The 21,332-nt window shown below is 36.5% G+C and overlaps 1 protein-coding gene across 3 annotated transcripts in view; it reads left to right on the top strand.

The window, feature by feature from the left end:
- LOC409966 (dexamethasone-induced Ras-related protein 1) overlaps nt 1-21,332 on the top strand; it is a 50,405-nt gene that overhangs the window by 5,903 nt on the left and 23,170 nt on the right. Inside the window, exons 1-2 of one of the 3 annotated variants that reach the window (XM_016914714.2) lie at nt 19,891-20,195; nt 20,298-20,460. The exons of 1 other annotated variant lie outside the window; for it this stretch is intronic. In XM_016914714.2, coding sequence (XP_016770203.1) covers nt 20,443-20,460 — 18 coding nt within the window. In that variant the 5' untranslated portion in view covers nt 19,891-20,195; nt 20,298-20,442. Of the gene's footprint in view, nt 1-13,649; nt 13,740-19,890; nt 20,196-20,297; nt 20,461-21,332 lie in introns of those variants that run through there. One more of the 3 variants, XM_016914712.2, reaches the window with a different exon arrangement.

Raw genomic sequence — 21,332 nt, 5'->3', positions numbered from 1 at the left:
ATCCTCTTCCAGGATTCATGCTATTTTCGATCGCTAATTCGAATTTTATCGTCATAATACGAAACGAAAAAATCCGTGCATGGATCATATCGATCGCTTGAACGACAAGAGACTGTTCTGACGAATTTTTCGCGATACTATTTCGAACCCGTTCTCTTTCGAAGAGATGGTTTGGTTGCGCTGTTTACGCGCACGCGGTTGTTTAATTGCGATTGCCAATCAATCGGAACAATTACGCCCGCTTAATTACCGAAATTTGTTTCTCATCGGCTGGTCTGATGATGGAGATCGATCGGTTCGGTTGTTTTTAAATTCTCGCCCTATATTTGTAAAGTTTCGATCGAGATAGGTTTAAGTGAAATGATTGGAAGGGAGAATTTTAAGAGAGAATTATTAGTATTATTCAAGTAGCATTCATCAATTAATTAAGTAGATATTAATGGATTAGAAATTCTCTTCTATGTTTATATTTCAAATTGATTGGTCAAATCGATCAGATTGGTAAAATTTATTTGCAAGGATATATTTATTTCACGCGTGCAAAAATTTCTATTAATTCGATCAGAGGGAGGAGATCGGTTATAATAAAGGATCGGTTAAATGTAAAAGCCTGGAGAATGGTCGCGAACATCTTGTTCGAGGAAATTATTTAAACGGGTGAATTATAGTCCATTTCTCTGCACAAAAGCACCGGTCCAGTAATGGGAAAGGAATAAAGAGAGGAAGAAAACGAAGGAATTCGTGAAAGAAGGGTCGCGCACGACCATCTAGCAAGAAATTTTTAATAGAATATCTCGTCTACGAGACGAGTTGATCCAGTTTCAGTTTCCTCCAGGGGCAACGGCGGCCTGGAACATCTTCCTCCCGTTTAAACGGTAAAAAACGGTTCGCAGTTACACGGCGCCCTTCGATTTTCAGTTTCATTTATTCCCCTCCCCTCCTCGGTAGAGAGTTCAATCTTGAAAATGGACCGATGTTTAGAAGGAAAGAACGTTTGAGTCGAGAATTTGCATCAAAATCGGAACCGTAACGAGAATAAATCGCAATTCCAACAAATGCTCGTGTTTCGCCCAAATTGTTAACCAACCATTTCGTTATTTTCGCGAATTTTAGGCGATCCTTCGTTATTCGTATTTATTACCACGTTGTGACAAATCGAGGCGATGTATCGTTCAAACAAATTTTCAATAAAACGAATATCGTCGAAAGTTAATTTTCATCACGGTGAAAAATTATCAGAATCAGATTTAATAGCAGCAAAGATCGATCTCTCGTAGCAGAGATTATATAAAAATTACGTAGAGAATAATTTCAATTCAGACAGAGCAGAAAAACAGAATTTGATTTTCGATAAATTCCATCCAAGCATCGTGGATCACATCGATGACACCTGTCGTATAATATTACATACTTATCGATTACCCGTACACAAATCTGGCGAAAAATCACTTCTCCAAACATCATCGACGATATTAATATTCTGGTTGAAGGGATGAAAGGGGAGAAACGACCCTTTGGAAATCTCCCCTCCCCTTCCCTCGAAATCACGTTTCCTTTCGGCCTCGTTAATGGCGCGACGTGATCAATAGAGGCGTGATTCGGACACGCGGAAAGATTAAGCGACGAGGGGCTTGTACTCCTGGAGGAAAACTCTGATTCCATTTCTGCAATCGGCAAACGCACGCGTAATAATCTATAGAAAAGAAAAAAAAAAAAAGAGGGGAAGGAGGAGAGTAGAACAATTCGAGGGAACGTTGCATTGAGAACGTACTTGCTCTTTGAGCAAGAGCAAACGAAAGCAGAGGCACGGTTGAACATTCGACCTCGAGTGGTAGCTTTTAATTAAGCTCAGTCTATTCGACGAATTAACCGCTTTGAGCATTTTTTTTCCCTTCTTTCTTTTTTTTTCCTCCGTTCCACCGGCTTGTTCGACAAGAACATTCTATTAATTCGTTCTATTAATTAGCCAACAGTTAAAACGGTGGAAAATGACAAATTCTGACGGCGAGGAGTGTTTAAAGTTTTAAGCTTCTCTTGCTGGGATGTGCAGATATATCGGATACAGAGTAGAGAAATTGTAATTGATACTTGGATTGATTGATCGAGATATGATCCAAACTTGAAACTCTCATCTTTTGATCGCAATTTTTAAAACTTCTTTACGAATAATAAATCTTTAATAGATCAAATATAAGGAGAAAACGTAAGGAGAACTTGGATGAAACGAATGGAACTTGGAGCTCGAATTGAATAACTGCTTCGCACTTTGATTGGAAAATCTTAAGAATCGTTAAAAATTGTAAAGAAATCGTTGTTTTGATTAATTAGAATTACATTAAGAAAATATATATCGAAATACAGATGCTCTTTGTTCTATAAACATTTCCTCGAAAGTCGAAAGGTAATCATATGCTGGCTCAACACGGTCTGTTCATCCTTGCTGAATTCAATTCAATTTATCCTGCCAATACCCTCTCTTTTTCGCCGACGCGTTCTAATAAATCGGCTGGCTTCGAAGATCGTTACTTAAATCGAAAGACGATGGTGAAGGTAGCGAACGTGGAATAAAACGCCGTGAGAGTAATCGCGTTGCTCTCATACAAGAAAAATCGAATTCTGAGAAGAAGAAGAAGGGATCTGAGAAAATTTCGTGCAAACGAATAATCAGGCAGCTTTGCTCGCGTTGAAGATTCACTTGTATTAATAATATTAAAGGTGTAATTATAGAAATGAAGCGTTGCTTTGATTCAAATTCTTGCTTGAATTTGCTGGAATGCCGTCGCAGGATGTTTAAAGTTGATTTTTTTTTCCTCGGAGAAAGTGAAATTTCATTCCAATTTTCACGCCCAATTTAATCCTTAATAAATCCTCTCTAAGAGGAGATTTTTATTTTTCTAAAACTCGTGAATGACACTCTCCCTTTCTCGAATTTAATAATTCGAGTTCAACTCGATAAGGAAGGACAGACGACGATTTCTCTCTCCATTCATTCCTCGAAATTCACCTTCCCTCTATGCTCTTTAAATTTAAAAATACTTCGGATTCGAGATAATCGGGTAAAATGATAAATCGTGGAAGAACGAAATTTCTTTGAGAAAAAAACTTTCCAAATTCTTCTTTTCCTTCGATTATACGTCCAATAATTCAAAAACGTTGATTTAAAAAAAAATATATATATATAATAAAAGAAATTCGAGTTTTTCCAAGACCACCAATATCGTAATGCATTCCCTCTCACGCCGCTCTCTCAGCAGGGATATGTCTCCTCGGGGATTCATCGGTCATCGGGAAGAAAGCTCCCCTTCTGTTTCGCTTAAGTGCACCGAGAACTCGTAACTCGCGTTACCAGATGTTCCAGATGCAGAGAATCGGTAATTCCCGAACCGAATCCATCCCCTAATAATCTAATAAATGGATAAGTTTGAGGGATTAGCCGAGTGCACGTGCACGTCTATCCGATTTGATCAAAATTTGCGAAGAAACAAATCTTATTCCTGTACATTGCAATTGCGAACGATCTGTAATAAAGTCTCTAATTTGATTACAAGTCTCAGATATGTGGAATTTTTGAACAGCGCTGATCAAACTATCAAATTAAGTTAAAGTTTTAAAATGAAGAGGATAAATGGATGGATGGAATTTAATGGAGGAAAGATCATCGAATGTTCTAACATATAATATTTTAATACTTGCTATGCAATTATCTTTTGATTTCCTTTAATGAAGTAAATTTTGATAAGGAATAATTAAACATTACATATACTTATCTTAAATTCTTAATAAATCTTCGATTTATTCTTTCACATAAAATGCTTCCCTCTTGATTCGCCAAATAATAAAAACTCGCTAAAATAATCTAATAAGTTTGATAAGGTAATTTTGATAAGGAATAATTAAACATTACATATACTTATCTTAAATTCTTAATAAATCTTCGATTTATTCTTTCACATAAAATGCTTCCCTCTTGATTCGCCAAATAATAAAAACTCGCTAAAATAATCTAATAAGTTTGATAAGGTAATTTTGATAAGGAATAATTAAACATTACATATACTTATCTTAAATTCTTCTCGAATCTTCGATTTATTCTTTCAGTAAAATGCTTCCCTCTCGATTCGCCGAATAATAAAAACTCGCTAAAGTAAAAGATCTAATAAGTTTTCCTACCGACTCGGTGATATTTCCAGCGAAACAGGATCCGAGTTAAAACCGAAAAGATGTCAAAGCTGGGTCAGCGCGCCGTTTCCTCGTGCCGTTAAATACGGTTCCGTGCGAAACGTAAAAAATCCCGGTCAATTAGCTTTAAAGTTAACGACACCCCCCTGGTTTTCCAGGCTATTAAACCGGCCGTTAAATATACACGGCGATCGATTACACCGTTTTATTTATAGGGAAAGTTTTATGTCGTGCAACTGGTGTTCAAGGAACTCACCTCCATTCCCCCCCTCTCCGCCGTTTTATTATCCGGTCAATAATCTTGAAAAAACATTGGGAAAGACTTGCAATTTCTGGAGAAATCTATCCTTCGTCTCAATCTCGAACGAATAAAATTGGATTTTTGTTTCTTCTATGATCGTTGAAAATTCCGCCTCAAGAATCTCGTTCAAATAATTCATAATATTAACTTATAACTGTTCCACGGTTTGAACAATTCTTCTAAAATACACACATGTTATAAATGTTATACGAAAAATTCGAAATCACGTTTCCTAATAGTAAGAATAATTAGAACGAATTTTTTGTCAATTTTTTATTCATACTATTGGATAATTGAGTTAGAACTAGATCCATAAATACTTGTATCAATTTTCGTTGGACAAAAATATCCTAATTTAATTATTCTTTTTTTTTTTCGTGATTCATCATCGATCCCAAATCCTTTTGATCGTGTTACTTGAACATGTTGTTAATTCATATTACAATCCCACGTTTCATACAATTGGATAATTGAATTAACTAGATCCATAAACTTATATAAGTTAAATATCCTAATTTAATTATTCTTTTTTTTTTTTTCATTATCGATCCCAAATTCTTTTGATTGATACATTTACTTGAACATGTTGTTAATTACAATCCACGTTTTTAAGTAACTAACGGGTCTAAAATCCCCATAGAGTATCCGGAAAAGAAAGGCTGTGCTCATTAACCAGAGGGGGGAGGAATTATCGTGTTCTCTTAAGATAATGCTAATTACAAAACGAGGTGGCGGGTGTGCGCAGTCTAGCAGTGTTAATAAGGTGTCGGCTAAAGTTCAACCGGTTAAACTGATAAAACTGGAGTGTAACACGAGTGATAAAGAGCCCTGTGTAGTCAACCGGCTATTAAACAGTAAAAGACTTGGACATTAGCTAGCCCTGAAACCGGTGGACCGTGAAACGGTGGAGGGAAAGCACGAGTTGTTGTATCGAACGTTGGCGTGCGAACGTTGGAGAAATACAGGGAATTTTCGATGGGCGCCATTTTGAAAAGCAAGGAGGAAGGGATGGGAAAAATATAAAGGAGTCGTTCGTTTCGTCATTCCCTTTATACGGATATACAGAGATGTCCAAGTTGAAATATTCGGGATGGAAATGTATATCAGCCGACTTTATCTCGTTGACTTTGACGATATACGGCCGAATTTTCGAATTATTCTGTATCTCATTGATACAGTTAAAATATGTATATATATATTGCGAGAGATTGACAATTAAAAATATTTAATTTTCGACGTTAAATACTTGGATTACTTGATCTGATGATCGCATTCATTTCATGAGGAGAATATTCTTCATTTTATTTAGAATATTCGTACAATTTGTTTCAAGTATAGAGAAAATGTCAACGTTAATACATGCACATACTTAGCTTTACCGATTCTATAACGGATGGATGCAAGTTTCACGAGTGTATATCCCCTAATAAGATTGATCGATAATTCGTGGATAAGGTCGTCCTCTTCTCTTGCATTATTCAAACTTCATCGAGATTATTTTTTTTTTACACAAATAACATGATGTACCTTCAACTTCTTAGGGTTATTAGTTGATTACTGCTCGGCTCGAGATGAATTCTCTCGTAACAATCCATCTCCCTTTCTCCCCCTTGATAACTTCGAGTATACAAATTTTACATAGCATCCGACAATAATTTTACCAATTTCGTAAACTGTATTATAAATAAGTGGCCGAGAAAATACAGAAAAAAAGAAAATCTTCGAATTATTTGTCGGATTAAAATTTTCTTTACGTCCAAGAAAATATATCTATTCGAATACTTTTACCCGACTTAGACTCCAAATATTCGAACACAGACAGACAAATCATCTTCACGTATATCGATTGTATCTCTAATTATATAATTCTAATTCTAAATCTATTTTATCTCAATAATTATAATTTAATGGAAAAAAATAAATCTCGAAGAAGAACCATTCCTTATTTCTCTTCTTCGTATACTTTCCTAAACTTAGATATACACCTCGAGCATTCGAATTGCTAAAGTAGTCGATGGAAAGAAAGAGGGATATCCCGAGGGATGGATAGGCCTGGACAGCGTCGCCTCGTGTTGGAACGAATTGCTCGAGGCGAAAGGGTTCGGTTCCAGGATTGAACAGAGGAAGGGGGCAGGGAGTAATCGTCGCCCGCGTAATTATATACCGTGCAGTGGTCGTGCCGCGGGGCTGGAATCTCATCTCGCCCTATAATAGAAAGCTTGTATCCCTCTCCTTCGTTCCGATTATGGATTATGAAAAAACTAATTCGACGGATTAACTTGGTTCCACGGCGCGGCCGTGAAAACACGATCGATCCTCGATCCCGGCGGTGTTTCTTTCGACTATTTTCGAAAGTTCAAGGTCGGGAGGAGAGAGAGAGAGAGAGAGAGAGAAAAAAAAGAAATCGAGGAATGAGAAGAACGAAAGAGTGACATTTATTTACAATGAATGTTAAAAAAGGAAATTTTCGAAACGGAGTCGTTGCACGATTTTATTATTAGATATAATAAAATAGATTAATCTTGCAAGATCTTCTCATTTAACACGATAATATCAACTTGGAATAAAAAAAAAGAGGGTAGATATTTATTCAGGAGGATTTGAGAGCGAATTTGAAAATCAATGGTCGAGATCGAAATTACAAAATTGGGGAAAGAAAGAGGAAAGGTCGATGTTTATTATTGTAACGAGGAGAGAGCGTATTAGTTTGGGTGAACTTGAAACACGCGACAGTAAACAGTGGAAAGAGAAACAGAGGGGCGGGCAAGGGAATCGAGTCATTCGTATTTAGTAAGCGGCGATCGTCGAATCCGCTTACGGGGATTGCGGTGTGCGAACATCGACGGAATAATAGCCGACCGCGCTGCAAGAATTTCCTGTAAATTGATGACGTCCGCGCGACGACCGCCAACGCCAAACGTAACAAACGCTTTTCGAATACCACGTTGATTGATTTTTTTCTCCCCCAAAGTTCACGCTGCGCCGAAAGAAGGAACCATCGGAAAAGATTATTCCCTGGATAAAATTGAATCTCTTTAAAGATAAAAATGTAATTATTATATATATCGTCACGAACGATCATTGATCATATCCAAGAAGAAAGGAAAAATTAATGAAAAGAATTAACTAAAGTTTAAACCGAAAGTATTATTGCAATCTCTAATTTATCAACGTCAACGAGGCGTCGAATAAAGGCTGTTTCTACAGAATTCGCTGCAAGGATTTAAAAAAAAAAAAAAAAAAAAAAACGAAATCAAACATTTCGATTCATCGAATAAAGCTATTGGATGAGCAACGAAATTCTCGTGCGTGGAAAGCAATCGAACAGAGGATACAATTACGATCCGATTTTCGACGTATACATGGATGTATATGGTTTTCGTGTTTCTCACGGCGTTTCTAACGCAACGATGATTTTTCTCGCGCAAGCTGTGCAACGAGCTAGTCATCGCTCGGGATCGATAACCGGAACATCTTTTATTTATTGTTCGTTTTTTCGGCCGTTGGCGGCTTGTAACGTTGGCGAGCAATCGATGCGAACTGCAATTTTGGCGTTGCCCGCGTATTGACGTGTGCGTTTCCGTGTTAGTTTCGAACGTGCTCTATCGATTTATTAATTTTCGCCCATTTGTCTTCGGTTGGTAAATTGTTGCACGTTCGATGATAAAGTATCGTATTTTGGAATTGCGACACGACCGAGTTTCACTCTCGATGCGAGTGTTCAGCATTGGAGAACGATTGTTTCAGAACTTTTTATTCTCAAACCATTCTAAAGACTTGCTTTCTTTGTATTTTAAAGAAAAGAGAATGATTTCGAATTCATTTATTGTTATTGTATTTTAACTTTTTGTTTATTTTTAATAAAATAAAGAATTTGAGAAAGTGTTAACGAAGGAATCGAAAAAGTTACAAGTTGAAGAAAAATCAATAAATAAAGGAAATGGAAGAATGTTTGAGGATCGATTCCTTTATTTCAATTCGGAGAACATTCGCTCTATTTTTAGAATTTTGTGAACAAGTTTGTTCGAATAAACACGCCGTGAAATTATCTGCCGAAATAATTGTCGTAGAAAAACATCGAGAAAATGAGCGCAGCAAGGATCGCGAAAATATTACGCGGTTCCTGTAAAATTCTGCTCGAAAGAAGAACGTATTACGATGCTTCACAAGCGCGTTTTAATTTTGAAAGCAGCACTGTTGTATGTATGCACAGTTCCATCATTCTTCATAGAACATGTAAAAAGAAGTTCTCGACGAAGGAATATTTCTTTTTTCTTTTTTCTTTTTTTCTTTTTTTTTTGTTGTTATTTCCATTGTCTATTGTTATGTTCTTCATACGTACAGATACGAATACCATCGTAAAAAGAGTTTCGAACAAGTGTAAAAATCTTTTATTATTATTTGTTAAACTTCATAATTCGTTACAAACTGACGGTACAACTTAATCGTGATAATTTAACCGAGAAATATGACGTAGAGATAATAAATTTCCCTCCCGTGCGATGAAAACATAGAACAAGTTATTGTAACGATAATTGAACTGTGATTTTTCGTGCAAATACATATTTTTTACGTTTTACATTTTTATACGAACGAAATGAATGATATACAGGTGTCCATTCTAAATTATGAAATTCATAAAACTCGTTTATATCGTCGATTTGAAAAAAAGAAAAGAAAGATTCAATTTACTTTAATCAAAGAACGTAATTTAAAACACCAAATGCTATTATATATTCAAATTAGAAAAAGTTTGAATCACAATGATTCCCAATGGATGGAAGAGATTAATAAAAGAGAGAACTTTAACTTTTAAAATTTCTCTTCTCATTTGTTCCAATAAAAAAAAGAAAAGAATAACCATTTTTAATCGTATACTTTAAACCCGATTAAAATTAGGAAACTTTTGAAACGCTATAATTCGGAAGATAACGGCTTCCGGTCAACGAATCAAAGACCGTTAGAAGCGGGGAATCTTGCTCTTTGAAACCTTTCTTTATTTATCTCGATACGTTTTCCGGTTCCCGAGATATCGTCGTTCGAGGCAAAGGTTAATTTTTAAACTCTATTAAAATTAGGAAAACTTTGACTCGTTATAGCTCGGAAGATAGTGACTTCCGGTCAACGAACGAAAGCTCATTAGAAGCGGGAAACCTTCCTCTTTGAAACCCTTTTTCGTTTATCCCGATACGACTTCCGGTTATCGAGATATCGTCGTGTAAAGGAGAGGGTAATTTTTAATCGTTTACTATTTCCTTCCTTGTTGTTTATTCGGACCTCTCGCTCGCACCTCGTCTCGCTGACCTATCCCAAAGTGCCGACAAGCGGCAGACGCGATTCCTAGAAAAACGCGTAGTACAACGCGTTTCCAGGAAAAAATGTAGGTCACGAGTCCATTCATAATTTTCGCGCAATGTTGAGCGCTATGGACACTTTGAGTCTTTATATCTCGACAACGGATCGAGATATCGGGATGAACCAAACATTGATTTCAACGGCGTGGTCTCCCTTATTTCCCGAATAGGTTTTCATGGGAAAATTGTTGATGGATTCTCGTGTTTTTTATACGAGAATTCGAAGTTTTATTTTTTCATGACTTTACGTGAACGCAATGATTCGTTATTGTAATCTAGAGAGCATATCATTTAACAAGTTTTATATAAAATGTGTAATATGTAATATAATATATAATGTGTAATATTTTCTTATGTTAATTGAATATTTGAGATGACACGATTAAATTTTAAAGCACGATAAATCCTTCTCGTTACGTTATGAATATTTCATTTCGAACTGAATTCGAATTCGAATGTGAAAATGTACGGAACACGTGGTGAAGAATATTGCGAGATGCGCGCGCTACAAGAAGACGTCACCGCCATTAACGGGCAAAAGGATTAAACCGTGCTGTCTATCTTCGTTGGAAAATTAATAAATGGGAGGATGATTGGCATTTGTGCCGTCGTAAGACGGGAATTAAAATGATAATTAACACTTATTAGTAACCCGTGGATTTTAATCGCGTTGAAAATTCCAATCTGTTTCATTTCTCGCCGAGCAAGAAATGTTTCGAAGGAATTACTCCCGTCATCAACCGTAATGCGATCAACGACTAACTGTGTGCAGCATCTTATTACGTTATTCTATAAGTGAAAAACACGAGGGAGAGGGGAAGGGAAAATTGTGAAAGATATAAGAAAAGTTGAAATTGGATCTTCTAAGTGAGGAAAAACAGTAACGAGTAACGTGAACCTTATTTTCAGGAAATGAGATAAATCTTCCATAAAAAAAAAATCGCTGCAATTCTATACGTTCAATAAATATTCTTCGTTCACCTAATCACCGTCGAGATTGAAAAATTTACCTTCTATTTCCACCTTTAATTTTTTTCTTTGTAAAAATTTACCTGCAAAGAGGGGTGCATTGTTAGCGAGCAAGAATTAATTACTACGAATCGAAGAAACATGGTCCGCTAAAACTGGGGGCCGGCGATTTCCAGAACGATTACAAGACGAACAACGAAATTGCGTCGAAGTAACGGGAGAAAACTTCCGCCCGTCAACAAAGTTATAAGTCACCAGTCAAAGTTGCAAAGCCAATTTCACAACGGGGGCTGTACAGTCTCGAGCGAATACGCCAGTTTTAAATTACTATCAATCCTTTTAATCGCAAATTATATCGAAATCGTATCCTATCACCTTTGGATGTCAATTTTTAAGACGAAACAACCCTTCCAAGATCTTAAAAATCGAGACAAGATGAAGAGAGTGAAAGAAGATATAACGAATAACGAAAGTGATGATTCTTCCAATTCTTTTCAACCGAACACTGTCCCCGAAAAATTCGAAAAGACAGAAAGAGAGAAAGAGAAAAGTTAAACAATTTCTCGTCCCTGCGTTATTGTATATACTTTCGTGTCAACGCTCCCTGTCCTACATTCCATCGTCCCTGGAGCGCGAAGTAGAAAAGGAAAAATGGCTTTTTTGAATTAATTAAAGTATCGCTTTATACTGGCGAAAATTCTCCGGGGCAAACGACGCGTGTTCACGAGTTTTCGACAAACAGAGGAGGGAGGAGAAACGGACGATCCCATTTTCGATGGTTTGAAATTTTTTTCCGATGGGATGCCCCGCTTTGAAACGAACTCGTCCCGAATTAACAGCGAACGGTTTTTCGTACGGACAATTTTAACCGGATCGCCCTCCTTGATCCACTTAATTTGAAAATCGATATGACAATTAAATCCGCATCCGTGACCCAATTCGGCATGAAGCAGTTTCTCAAAGGGATCGAGAATATCGGAAACTCTTTTCGAGGGATGCTGTGGAAAGTAGTCGAACGAAGGAATCATTCTTCAAAAATCAATGAATTATTCGAATCAATCGATAACGTTAATCTTGCTTTAATTAATGCCATATCTATGATATATTCCTGGCTGAGAAATCGTATTTATTTATTTAAACTACGAGAATTAGATTCTCGAGTTGTCATCGTATTTCCCAAACGCTCCACATCACCTCGAAGAATTAATAATCGAGCATACGAGGATTCCTTTTCCAAGAATAAATCAGGCTCACGAGCGAATCGTCATCGCCGGTTGGTTGCTGATTTAACGCCAACCTCCCCCTAAGGATTCGGGGGAGGGGGAGCATGAATACAAACGATAATAGCCCGATTGTGGGCGATCTCGCAGACCGAGTGGCGTCTATGCAAATGGCGGCGAAATGGTAACCGCTCGGAGGAGCGCGTGGCCGTCCTTGGAACGGCCGACCGGCCGTTCGTTATCTCTTATCTCGGTCACGTATCCCGTGGACGGATAATCGTGGCCCCCAAGGATTCGCAGTCGCGCCATTGGCGACGATTTAACGACCGAGACAAGCTTCCTCCCCGCGATTTATCCCTTCGATTATCCTCGCGAACAGTTGGTTTTCTTTGTTACCTCGCGAACTGGAGAGTGTGATGATACCAGCCTCGAGATTGACTGTGCGCTGGAAAATTGTGGATGGAAGGAAAGAATTAATTCGATGTAATTTATGTAAATATTGTACAATTTCTTTTTAATCTTTTGAGTGTATTATTAATTTTAAAAGAAATTTGGTGGATAGTATATTTTGGAAGTTTTGAAAAATTTTTGAAAACATATGACGATATATATAATTTTGTAAAATTTATGAATCCAATATGCAAAGTGAAGAAATAATCCTTTTCTTTCTTTCTTGTTGACGTTTAATTTTATTAAAGAGAGAGAGAGAGACTGCGAAGGGAAAAAGAATTGGATTCGTGATAAACTATGAAAATTATGCTTGATATACAATATCAGTCGAGATTGTTTGTGAAGAAACGTTTTCATTGTTCGTGGCGTCACGCGAGGTAATAAGAAAGTTCGAGTGTAAGGATAGTTCTATTTTGTGGAAAATGAGGAAGAGGAAAGTGGAAGAAATTTTCTGTGTAAACGAACAATCGTGCTTGTTAATCCACGAGGAAATATAATACGTACAATTGTTGATCCGCAATTGCAATTTCATAACGTCGAATACATCCAAGGAATTCTTATAAAAGAACTGAAAAGGATATTTCATATAATAAAACAATCATGATGTTTTAACTAATATTATTTAACTAGTAAAATCCTGACGTTTCATTTATGATAGAAAAATATATAACCAAATAAAGAATCATTTATTAAATCTATGCAATATCGTTCTACTTTACAGGTTCTATAACAAACGATTGTTTAAATTTTTACTATTATTTCCAAACTTCTTCATTTCTGCACACTATTCCAAAACTATATTTTATAACTCTTCCCCTAATTAACCGCATTAAGAATTCTTCTTTCTTAAACAGAACAAATATTTCTCATAAATTTTTTCTTTTCCCTACACGCGACCGTCCAGTTTCCATTGTACAATTTTCTCCAATTAACACACAACAGTGATAATAATTATATTAACGAGCAAAAGTTGAACCCTCTTCCCTCGCCACGAAGGAAAAAACGATGAAATTACCTCAATTACCTAATTCCCACCATCGTATAACGGTTATATAAGTTCCACCACAGTTACTCAAACCCCTCCTCTATCATTCCACGTTTCCTCTTTAAAAAGAAAAAAACTCCGTGTCAAAAAGGTATTCGAGGTATTCCTTATTCGCTTATCTTGCCTCCTCTGGATCCGATCTTCGAATGCGTGTTTCTCAAAAACGTGCAGGAATCGAGGGTTTTATCTCTTGGAACGAAATTCAAGACGAGTACATCGAGGTAAGCAAACGAGATCTTGTCGAATTATTCCCTTGTTTCTGGGATTACATACAGTATAGAAATTTGGTTGATAGTATATTTTGGAAGTTTTGAAAAATTTTTGAAAACATATGACGATACGATATATATAATTTTGTAAAATTTATGAATCCAATATGCAAAGCGAAGAAACAATCCCTTTCTTTCTTTCGTCGACATTTAATTTTATTTCGACTGCGACGAAGAAGAAACAAAAATTGGATAAACTATGAAAATTATGCTTGGTATATAATATTGCAACGCACGATGATTTCTGGAATTGAACGCGTGCCAATTACGGACAATTATCGACGCGGTTGTCGGATTGCGCGCGCGTTTTTTCGCACACACGTTGATCGAACCCAATCGTCGTGTATAACGGATCGAATTGAGGAATACGGGAAATCCAATTCTGGAAATTTGTACGTTATATGCGTTGATTTTGATGAAGGAGAGGAGAAATCGTTTTAATGTGATAAAAAAAAAAGTTGCAATGGTTTCTCGTTATCTCATTCAGAGACAAGTAGATTAAGATAGATCAATAATCGAAGAGTGAAGCAACGAAAGTATTTTAACGAGCAAGTTATCATTAAGTTTGATTAAAGCGTGTGGATTTGGACGCAGCTTGGAAGGGGATAATAAAAGGATTTTTATTATTACTTTATCCTCGACAAAAGTACAGGAAATAATAAATAAAAATTTACGATTTTATAAATATCGAGAGGGATATTGAATTCACAAGAGGGATCCAATATTTAACTCTAATTTACAACAATCTTGTTTGATAAATATTTAAGGGAAGTCGATAATTGGTGATTTCGATTAGAGAAAGGATTAGAAAAAAGGATATTTCATCAGGAATTTTATTGTTCGAGGAAACGGCATCTCTCTTGTTTCCTTTTTTCGTTGCTTTTTCGAAAGGAAACGAGAGCAGCAAAAGTGGCGAGAGAAGCTCGTTCCGTTCTCTTATTTGTCCGGTGTAAAAAAAAAAAAAAGAAAAAAAAGGAGAAAGAAAGGGGATGAGAGAAAAAGTGACTTCGTCGCGCGTTTCAAGAATCGTTCAAATTCTCGAGAATAAAATTCTCTCGTTACTTTATGCAACGACGATTATTTTTATGCAATTAGAAATTTAATTCAAAACGGATAAAGCTAATAGCTGAACGTGATTAATCATCGACCGAGGGAAACGCGCTGCGTGTTGTGTACATTGAACTTCCGTTGTGTAAAGTACAGCACGTAGAGGCTCCCATTAAACCTAGTTACGCCGTGGACATTGACTGGAATCGCATTACGAACAGCTTCACGCTGTTAAGGATATCGTGGTATTGTAATGGATCAACTTGAATCAACATTCGGGGAGGGACAGTCTGTTTGGCCAAGTTTTATCACGGATTACTCTCTCTCTCTCTTTCTCCTTCTCCTTCTCCAGATTTCTTTCGATTTAATCCGCGACGAATGAAATGAAGGAAACTGAAGTTTTTTAAGGTTTGTTAACGTTGCTCTTTTCCTCAGCAAATTTCCTTAGTCAATGATTGATCCTCGTGACAGTTGAAATGACAGTTATAGGGAGAGAAGAAAAATCAAGCTTCCTCGTTTCCCCCAATTAAATCTTCTTCCCATTGGGGAGGCTAAATCTAATCGATGAACGTCGCGAAGCCCACCTGATCGTGATTTATTATGCCAAAACGGATCGAGTCCTTCTCTTCGAACGAAATAATTACGATTCGTTGGAAGAAGAACGAAAAAAAGAAAGGAAAAGAGGGATGACATGTGAAAAATAGAAGAAGAAAAATGAAGGATGGAGAGGAAGGTGAAGAGAGAGGGGAAAAACGATTCGACAGGGGAGCAAATTTATTTAAGAACAAGACGGGACGCTTCGATAAACTTTCATTTCGACCACTTTAAGCGGGTCCTTCTGGCCGCCGTTTGTTCCAAGGGATGCCTCTGCCCTCATCTGACCGACACGACCACCCCTCGAGATTAAATTTCGAGGAAAAAAAGTTGATCGAACGACGAGAGAAAGAAACTTGACTTCGACTTTGTCTATTTTTTTCTCCTAAATTTCGAAAATTTAGAAAATATTTCCCTACTCTTACTGAATCGTAACGTAACATAAGATTGGATCGCGCGCCGATTAAACAATTTTTACATTTTTATATTTTTATATAGAAGCATAATGATCGATGAATCATTATTCTTTGAATTTATATATTTTAGAAAAATCTTCAACAGACTCGTACAAAAATTATCGTGATGATAATTTATCATTCAGTTGAATCACGGAATTTTGACGGAATTTCTTATATTTTGGATAAGTTTGGGATTTATATTAAATAATAATAAATTTACGATAAGAAAAATATTCCGCTGATGGATTCTTGTACTTTGTTAATGAATAAAATAAGGGAATAAAGGCAGGGGACAGGTAAGAAGACGGTTTTAAATAACAGGATCGGTTGATCCCCATAAATCCGGGGGTGGTTCCATGGCCTCATCGTAAAGTTCCGGCGAGCGAAATTGCCGAGATAAACTCGGATACCAGGAATCGCAATAACTGCCGATTACATTCGAAACGATAATAAATCCGATATATATTTTTCTCAACGTGCCGTTTCGTGATTCTTTCCCCGTTTTGAAATATTTTGAGAGAGAGAGAAAGAGAGGAGGACTCCTCCTTCTCCTTTTTTGACAATCGGCGCCGTTTAAGCTTCGAAACAAAGTTATGTAAATGAAAGAAAAAGGGAAAAAACAGCGTTGCTCCATCGTTGAACTTTTAATAATTTTCGATCAGGTGTCTGGTTATTTTCGTTATTCATGAATCCACGGTGGTTCGATACCGAACGATTTATTGCATTGATCCTTCGTTGCATTAACGATTTAACGGATTTCGTGGGGACGGAATTTTTCACGAAGGAGAGAACTTTGCTTGCTTTTCCTTGGGATGCAAATGGGTCGGTAAAAGTCCTCCGTGGAGATACGTGGATTTCTTTTTTTTTTTTTTTCGTATACCGGGCGTGTTTCGAGAGAAATAGCCTTTGAGATGAAATTTTCTTTGGAATTTTTTTTTAATCTTGTCTCGAGAAATTTTGTTACGCGAAGGGTTTATGAATCAAACGGATCAAATTATCCGTAAAACACAGCGTGTTTCAAAGGCTTGTATACGAGGAATTGTATATAATATTTAAAAGTCGTAGAAAAATCGATATTGCTTCCTTTTTTTTCTTTCTTTTTTTTATACCTTATTTTAAACGTTTCTCGTTTTAAACGGTTATATTTCACGGAAGTTTTACGTTATACGCCACGCGTAAAATATCGTGAAAGCAACGTATGCAACTCCCAACTTGCAATTTTGTTATCTATTTAACGAAGAGAGTGGAAACAGATGCAAAAAAAAAAATTACGCAGAAACAGACTTTTTTTCCTCCAGAGGATATCTCGATACATTTTTTCGCAATTTATGCGCAAATGAATCGACCATTGCGATTTCTTTTACCCTTTGCTCTTCGACAAATACTTCATATTTCAAGATCATCGAAATACCATCAAAAGACACCATCAAAAAAATTCAAAAACCAAAAGCGTATTGATTCACGCTTCCAGAGAAATAACAATTCTGAAAATCTCCTCTGATTTTTGGAAGGCGTACAGAAATCGCTGTGCACAGAAGAGACAGAAGAGGAGTAACCATTGTCTCGGCAATGGAAAGCCGCACAATGCACCGAAGAGCCGAAGAGTCGAGGGAAGGGCGCCGAGGCGAATTCTAAAGTTGCCGTTGTACTCGTTTCCGATCTTTGCGAGGGGAACAACAATGTTTGCTGACACTGTTCGAGCATACACAGGCCGCGATACGATTAAGTGGTTGGAATGGAAATTTTCAACGGTTTTATTATTTTGCCCCAACTGGGTCGAAGGTAAATACGGCGAATATCTGGCCGGAACGAGGGATGATGCTCGAGAGAGGGAAGCTGAGCTGTGAATGAGCTGTTGCTTCGCGTATTCAACTCGTATCGATCGAACGTAACGCGTTAAAATCCTCTTTCGATGGAGAGAGGAGGAGGAGGAGGAAATTAATACGGTCCAAGTTGCACTCGCCGTCTAATTATCTTAATTTCCTGAATTTCCTCCAAAATTTCCCAGATGAAGGGAACTGTCAATCTCGCAATGATATAAGAATACATTTGAGATTGACGGAGAGGGAGAAATTTAAAATTTTTAAAATCGTCTTTAGATCCAAGGAAGGATTTAAAAATCTTTGATCGAAGATAAGAAAAGAAGAAAGCGATCTTGGGATAAAGGATGGTGGATGGAATGGAAACGCAAAATTGGCAGTGAAGTGGATAAAAGAAGCGACGAGGGACACTTTTATGGACGATCCCTGTAACGTTCGTATTACGCGCGTATTGCGAACCACTTTAGCCTCCGTGAGTTAAACTCGAGTATCAAAAAAACTTTTTGAAGGATGAGCGGGTATATATCCGCGATACTTTTGATTTATGAAATCGACCCATTGAAGGAATCGATCCCTCGTATTTCACGACAATCTCATAACACTTTGGATACTTGGATACGTGTATATCGATGCGATCCACTTTATTTGAAGGATGGGCGAAACGAGGATCGTATCATGGATCTATAAAAAGAGAGGGAAAAAAGAAAAGAAAATTTTATTTATTCGAAGAATTTATCTTATCGATTTCCTTCGAAACTCCCTTCGAGGATAAAAGAAGAAAAAACATTGAGATACTTGTAATCTCAAAATGCAATAGTGAATTATTTCTTGCGCGAAATCTTTCAACGTTGTTCATTAGTACACGCGTTTAATTTAAAGTTAAAAATTTGCAAGTTGAGAAAAAATAACTTTTCACATTTCCAATTATTTTTCCCGAACACGATGAGACGAAATGGGGCACGTCACATCACGTGGAGTTATTTATAATTTAAGTTCTGAATTTTAAATCGGAAGAAACAAAAAAAAACATGCGTACGTAGATTTATCCAAAAATCGAGAATATTCGATGAAGTTACTTTTCTATTTCATGGATCAAATGTGACGAAAATCTTCCTTTTTTTTTCTAAAAAAAGCGATCGAGAACGAAGGCGGTCGAATTAAAAAGTCCACGTGTTTTTTAATAAAACGTTGAACCAGCATTTGCGGAGATTTCGAGCGGGAAAAAGTAGCAATTAACCGAACCGAAATGCGTGCCGGTTACCATTATCGAGTTTTACGTAATAACTCCCGCCTCTTGTAATGGGGATTGCGTTTGAAACAACAATTTGGGAACAAAAGAAACGGCAATCGTGTCATAAATGGCCCCTTCGTTCGTGCCCTCTCTCGTGGAAACGGATCTCTTCCCTCTTCGCTGCGGATTCAATTTGAAATACGATGATAATTGCTGCAGCGATGAAACACAATGGGATTATCGAATCTTAAGGGATGCTTGTGCCGATGCGTTTGCTTCGAGAGAATTTCGAGGGATCAAGTTGAAAGTGAATTTTGAAAACGAAATATCGAAATTGTGTAACTTTATACATTAAAGGGAGAAAAAATTAGAGTCTAGAGTTAATATTAACGATAATTCTTGATTTTTCTTGAGAGAACCTACACGTGCTTTTTCGAATTGGAACGAAGAATTCCAATTTCAAGCAAAAATTCGTGGATTTTTATTTCTGTTACACTCTTAATCATCTCTCACGTATATATATATATATATATATACGTTTCAAATCCGTTTTACCAACCTTGCATGCGAGCATTTATAGCACATTTGTGGGCACATTTATCGAGCGTTTATAAACGTGACCTACTTGAATCTCTCGTCCCATTGATGAAAATGATGGAATCTTTTCTCTTTTCTTTCCCTTTTCTTCCTTCTACTTACGTAACACTCGTAAAAACCGACATATAATGCATAATAATAAATCATGTATTTATCACTACCACCCTTCTTTAATTTTATTACAGTTTCTATTATTCATAGCACCGCTGCGTGATCTCCCTATTTCCATAAACATTATTCAAGCGTGCCGCTTTAAAAATAGGTTAACACGAGTCCATTGAATAACAGATAAAGGGGGATTTCTCGAATGTCGTGTTCGCATCACGGCCGAAACGATCGTATAAATCAAAGTAAAGTGTGCGCTCGCAATTGCGTGACGACTCGCGCACAAGCATGTGTATTGTACGATACGAACGGAAGAAGCGGACATTTATAGAAGGATCGAGCCACTTATCGAGAGTACTCGAGACGTTACGTTTGCGTGGAATATTCGGATGTTAATTGCAAGAGGATTAATGAAACTTGAAAAAGTCATTCGAGGATATTGAATCGGAAGTAATTATCGGTATTAAATTGATCTTGAAATACTATTTCGTAAACTATTTATTAATTATCGTATAAACTTATTTGAGATAAGAAGTTGTAACAAAGCTCGAAGTGGGTGAGTGTTGTGCATTAAAAAAGAAGCGATAAATATTAGAAGATATAACGTATAAAGGGAAAAGATACGAAGAGAAAAATTGTGATAACGTTTTTTTTTTAGTCTCCAACGTTATTTATCAGATATTTTTAAACTTTATTCGTGGAAAAGTTCGAAAGGAAAAGTGATAGAGGAAGAAAAGTGCGTATCGGGAATACGAGCTGTTATGAAGAATTGATGATTCATTCATTGAGATTGAACGCGCAGTATGAGTGAACTTGGCAGAGTAATAAATTCAATTTTCCATCCCATGTCGGCTTTACATCTATTGAACAAGATAAAGTATTTTGAAGCGGGATATCGATAGCTAATTGTTAACTTGTTCCTCGCTCTCGTACAAAAGCAAATCAATTATTATTTTTTCCCCTCGCGCTTCTTTTATTTATACGTGTCGTTTATAACTTTTTAACAAAACTTTGAACTTTGGATAAACTTTCCTGGATCTACTTTCAAAATTTTCTTCTTTCGTACCTATTTTTTTTTTACAACTCAATTTTTGCTCCACTCTGTTTCCATACAGATATTTTAAAAAAGAAAAAAAAAAGATAAATCACGGAACATTGCAGGTGCGAAAAACAATGGATAAATCGACGGTTTGCCAAACCAAATCGTTGCTTTTTATCCGTCCCACGCTATAACGCTTCCTATTGGTTTCGATCACGCATTTGACTTGAATTATTCATGATCACGAGCCTTTGACACGGATACGAGAATTAAATAATAACCTAAACTCGTGTTTTTCACGAGTAAGTCGAAATGAATAGATTTGAAAATGATTATGCGTTTTGCATTTCATATATACATATATATATATACATAGAAATGTTGATATTTTTAAGTATTATAAAAATTTCAATCGAGGCTTATTCAAATTCGTATTGGATGAAGGGAGACAAAGTGAAAAAGAGTTTGTGGAAAATTTTTAGACAAATATTCAAAGTGATTAACATAATTATAATATATAAAATTTAAGCTTCATCTAAAAATTCGCAGTCTATAATTCAACAAGTGAGATATGATATTTTTCTGATGAATATCAATTTTCGTGTTTATTCGAATTTCTGGAATAAATCTTCAAACCTGTTCCACGCGATAAAC

Source organism: Apis mellifera, linkage group LG1, assembly GCF_003254395.2.
Source record: "Apis mellifera strain DH4 linkage group LG1, Amel_HAv3.1, whole genome shotgun sequence".
Taxonomy (NCBI): Eukaryota; Metazoa; Arthropoda; class Insecta; order Hymenoptera; family Apidae; genus Apis; species Apis mellifera.
The sequence above is the reverse complement of the archived record's forward strand: the minus strand, read 5'-3'. Positions and strand labels throughout refer to the sequence as shown.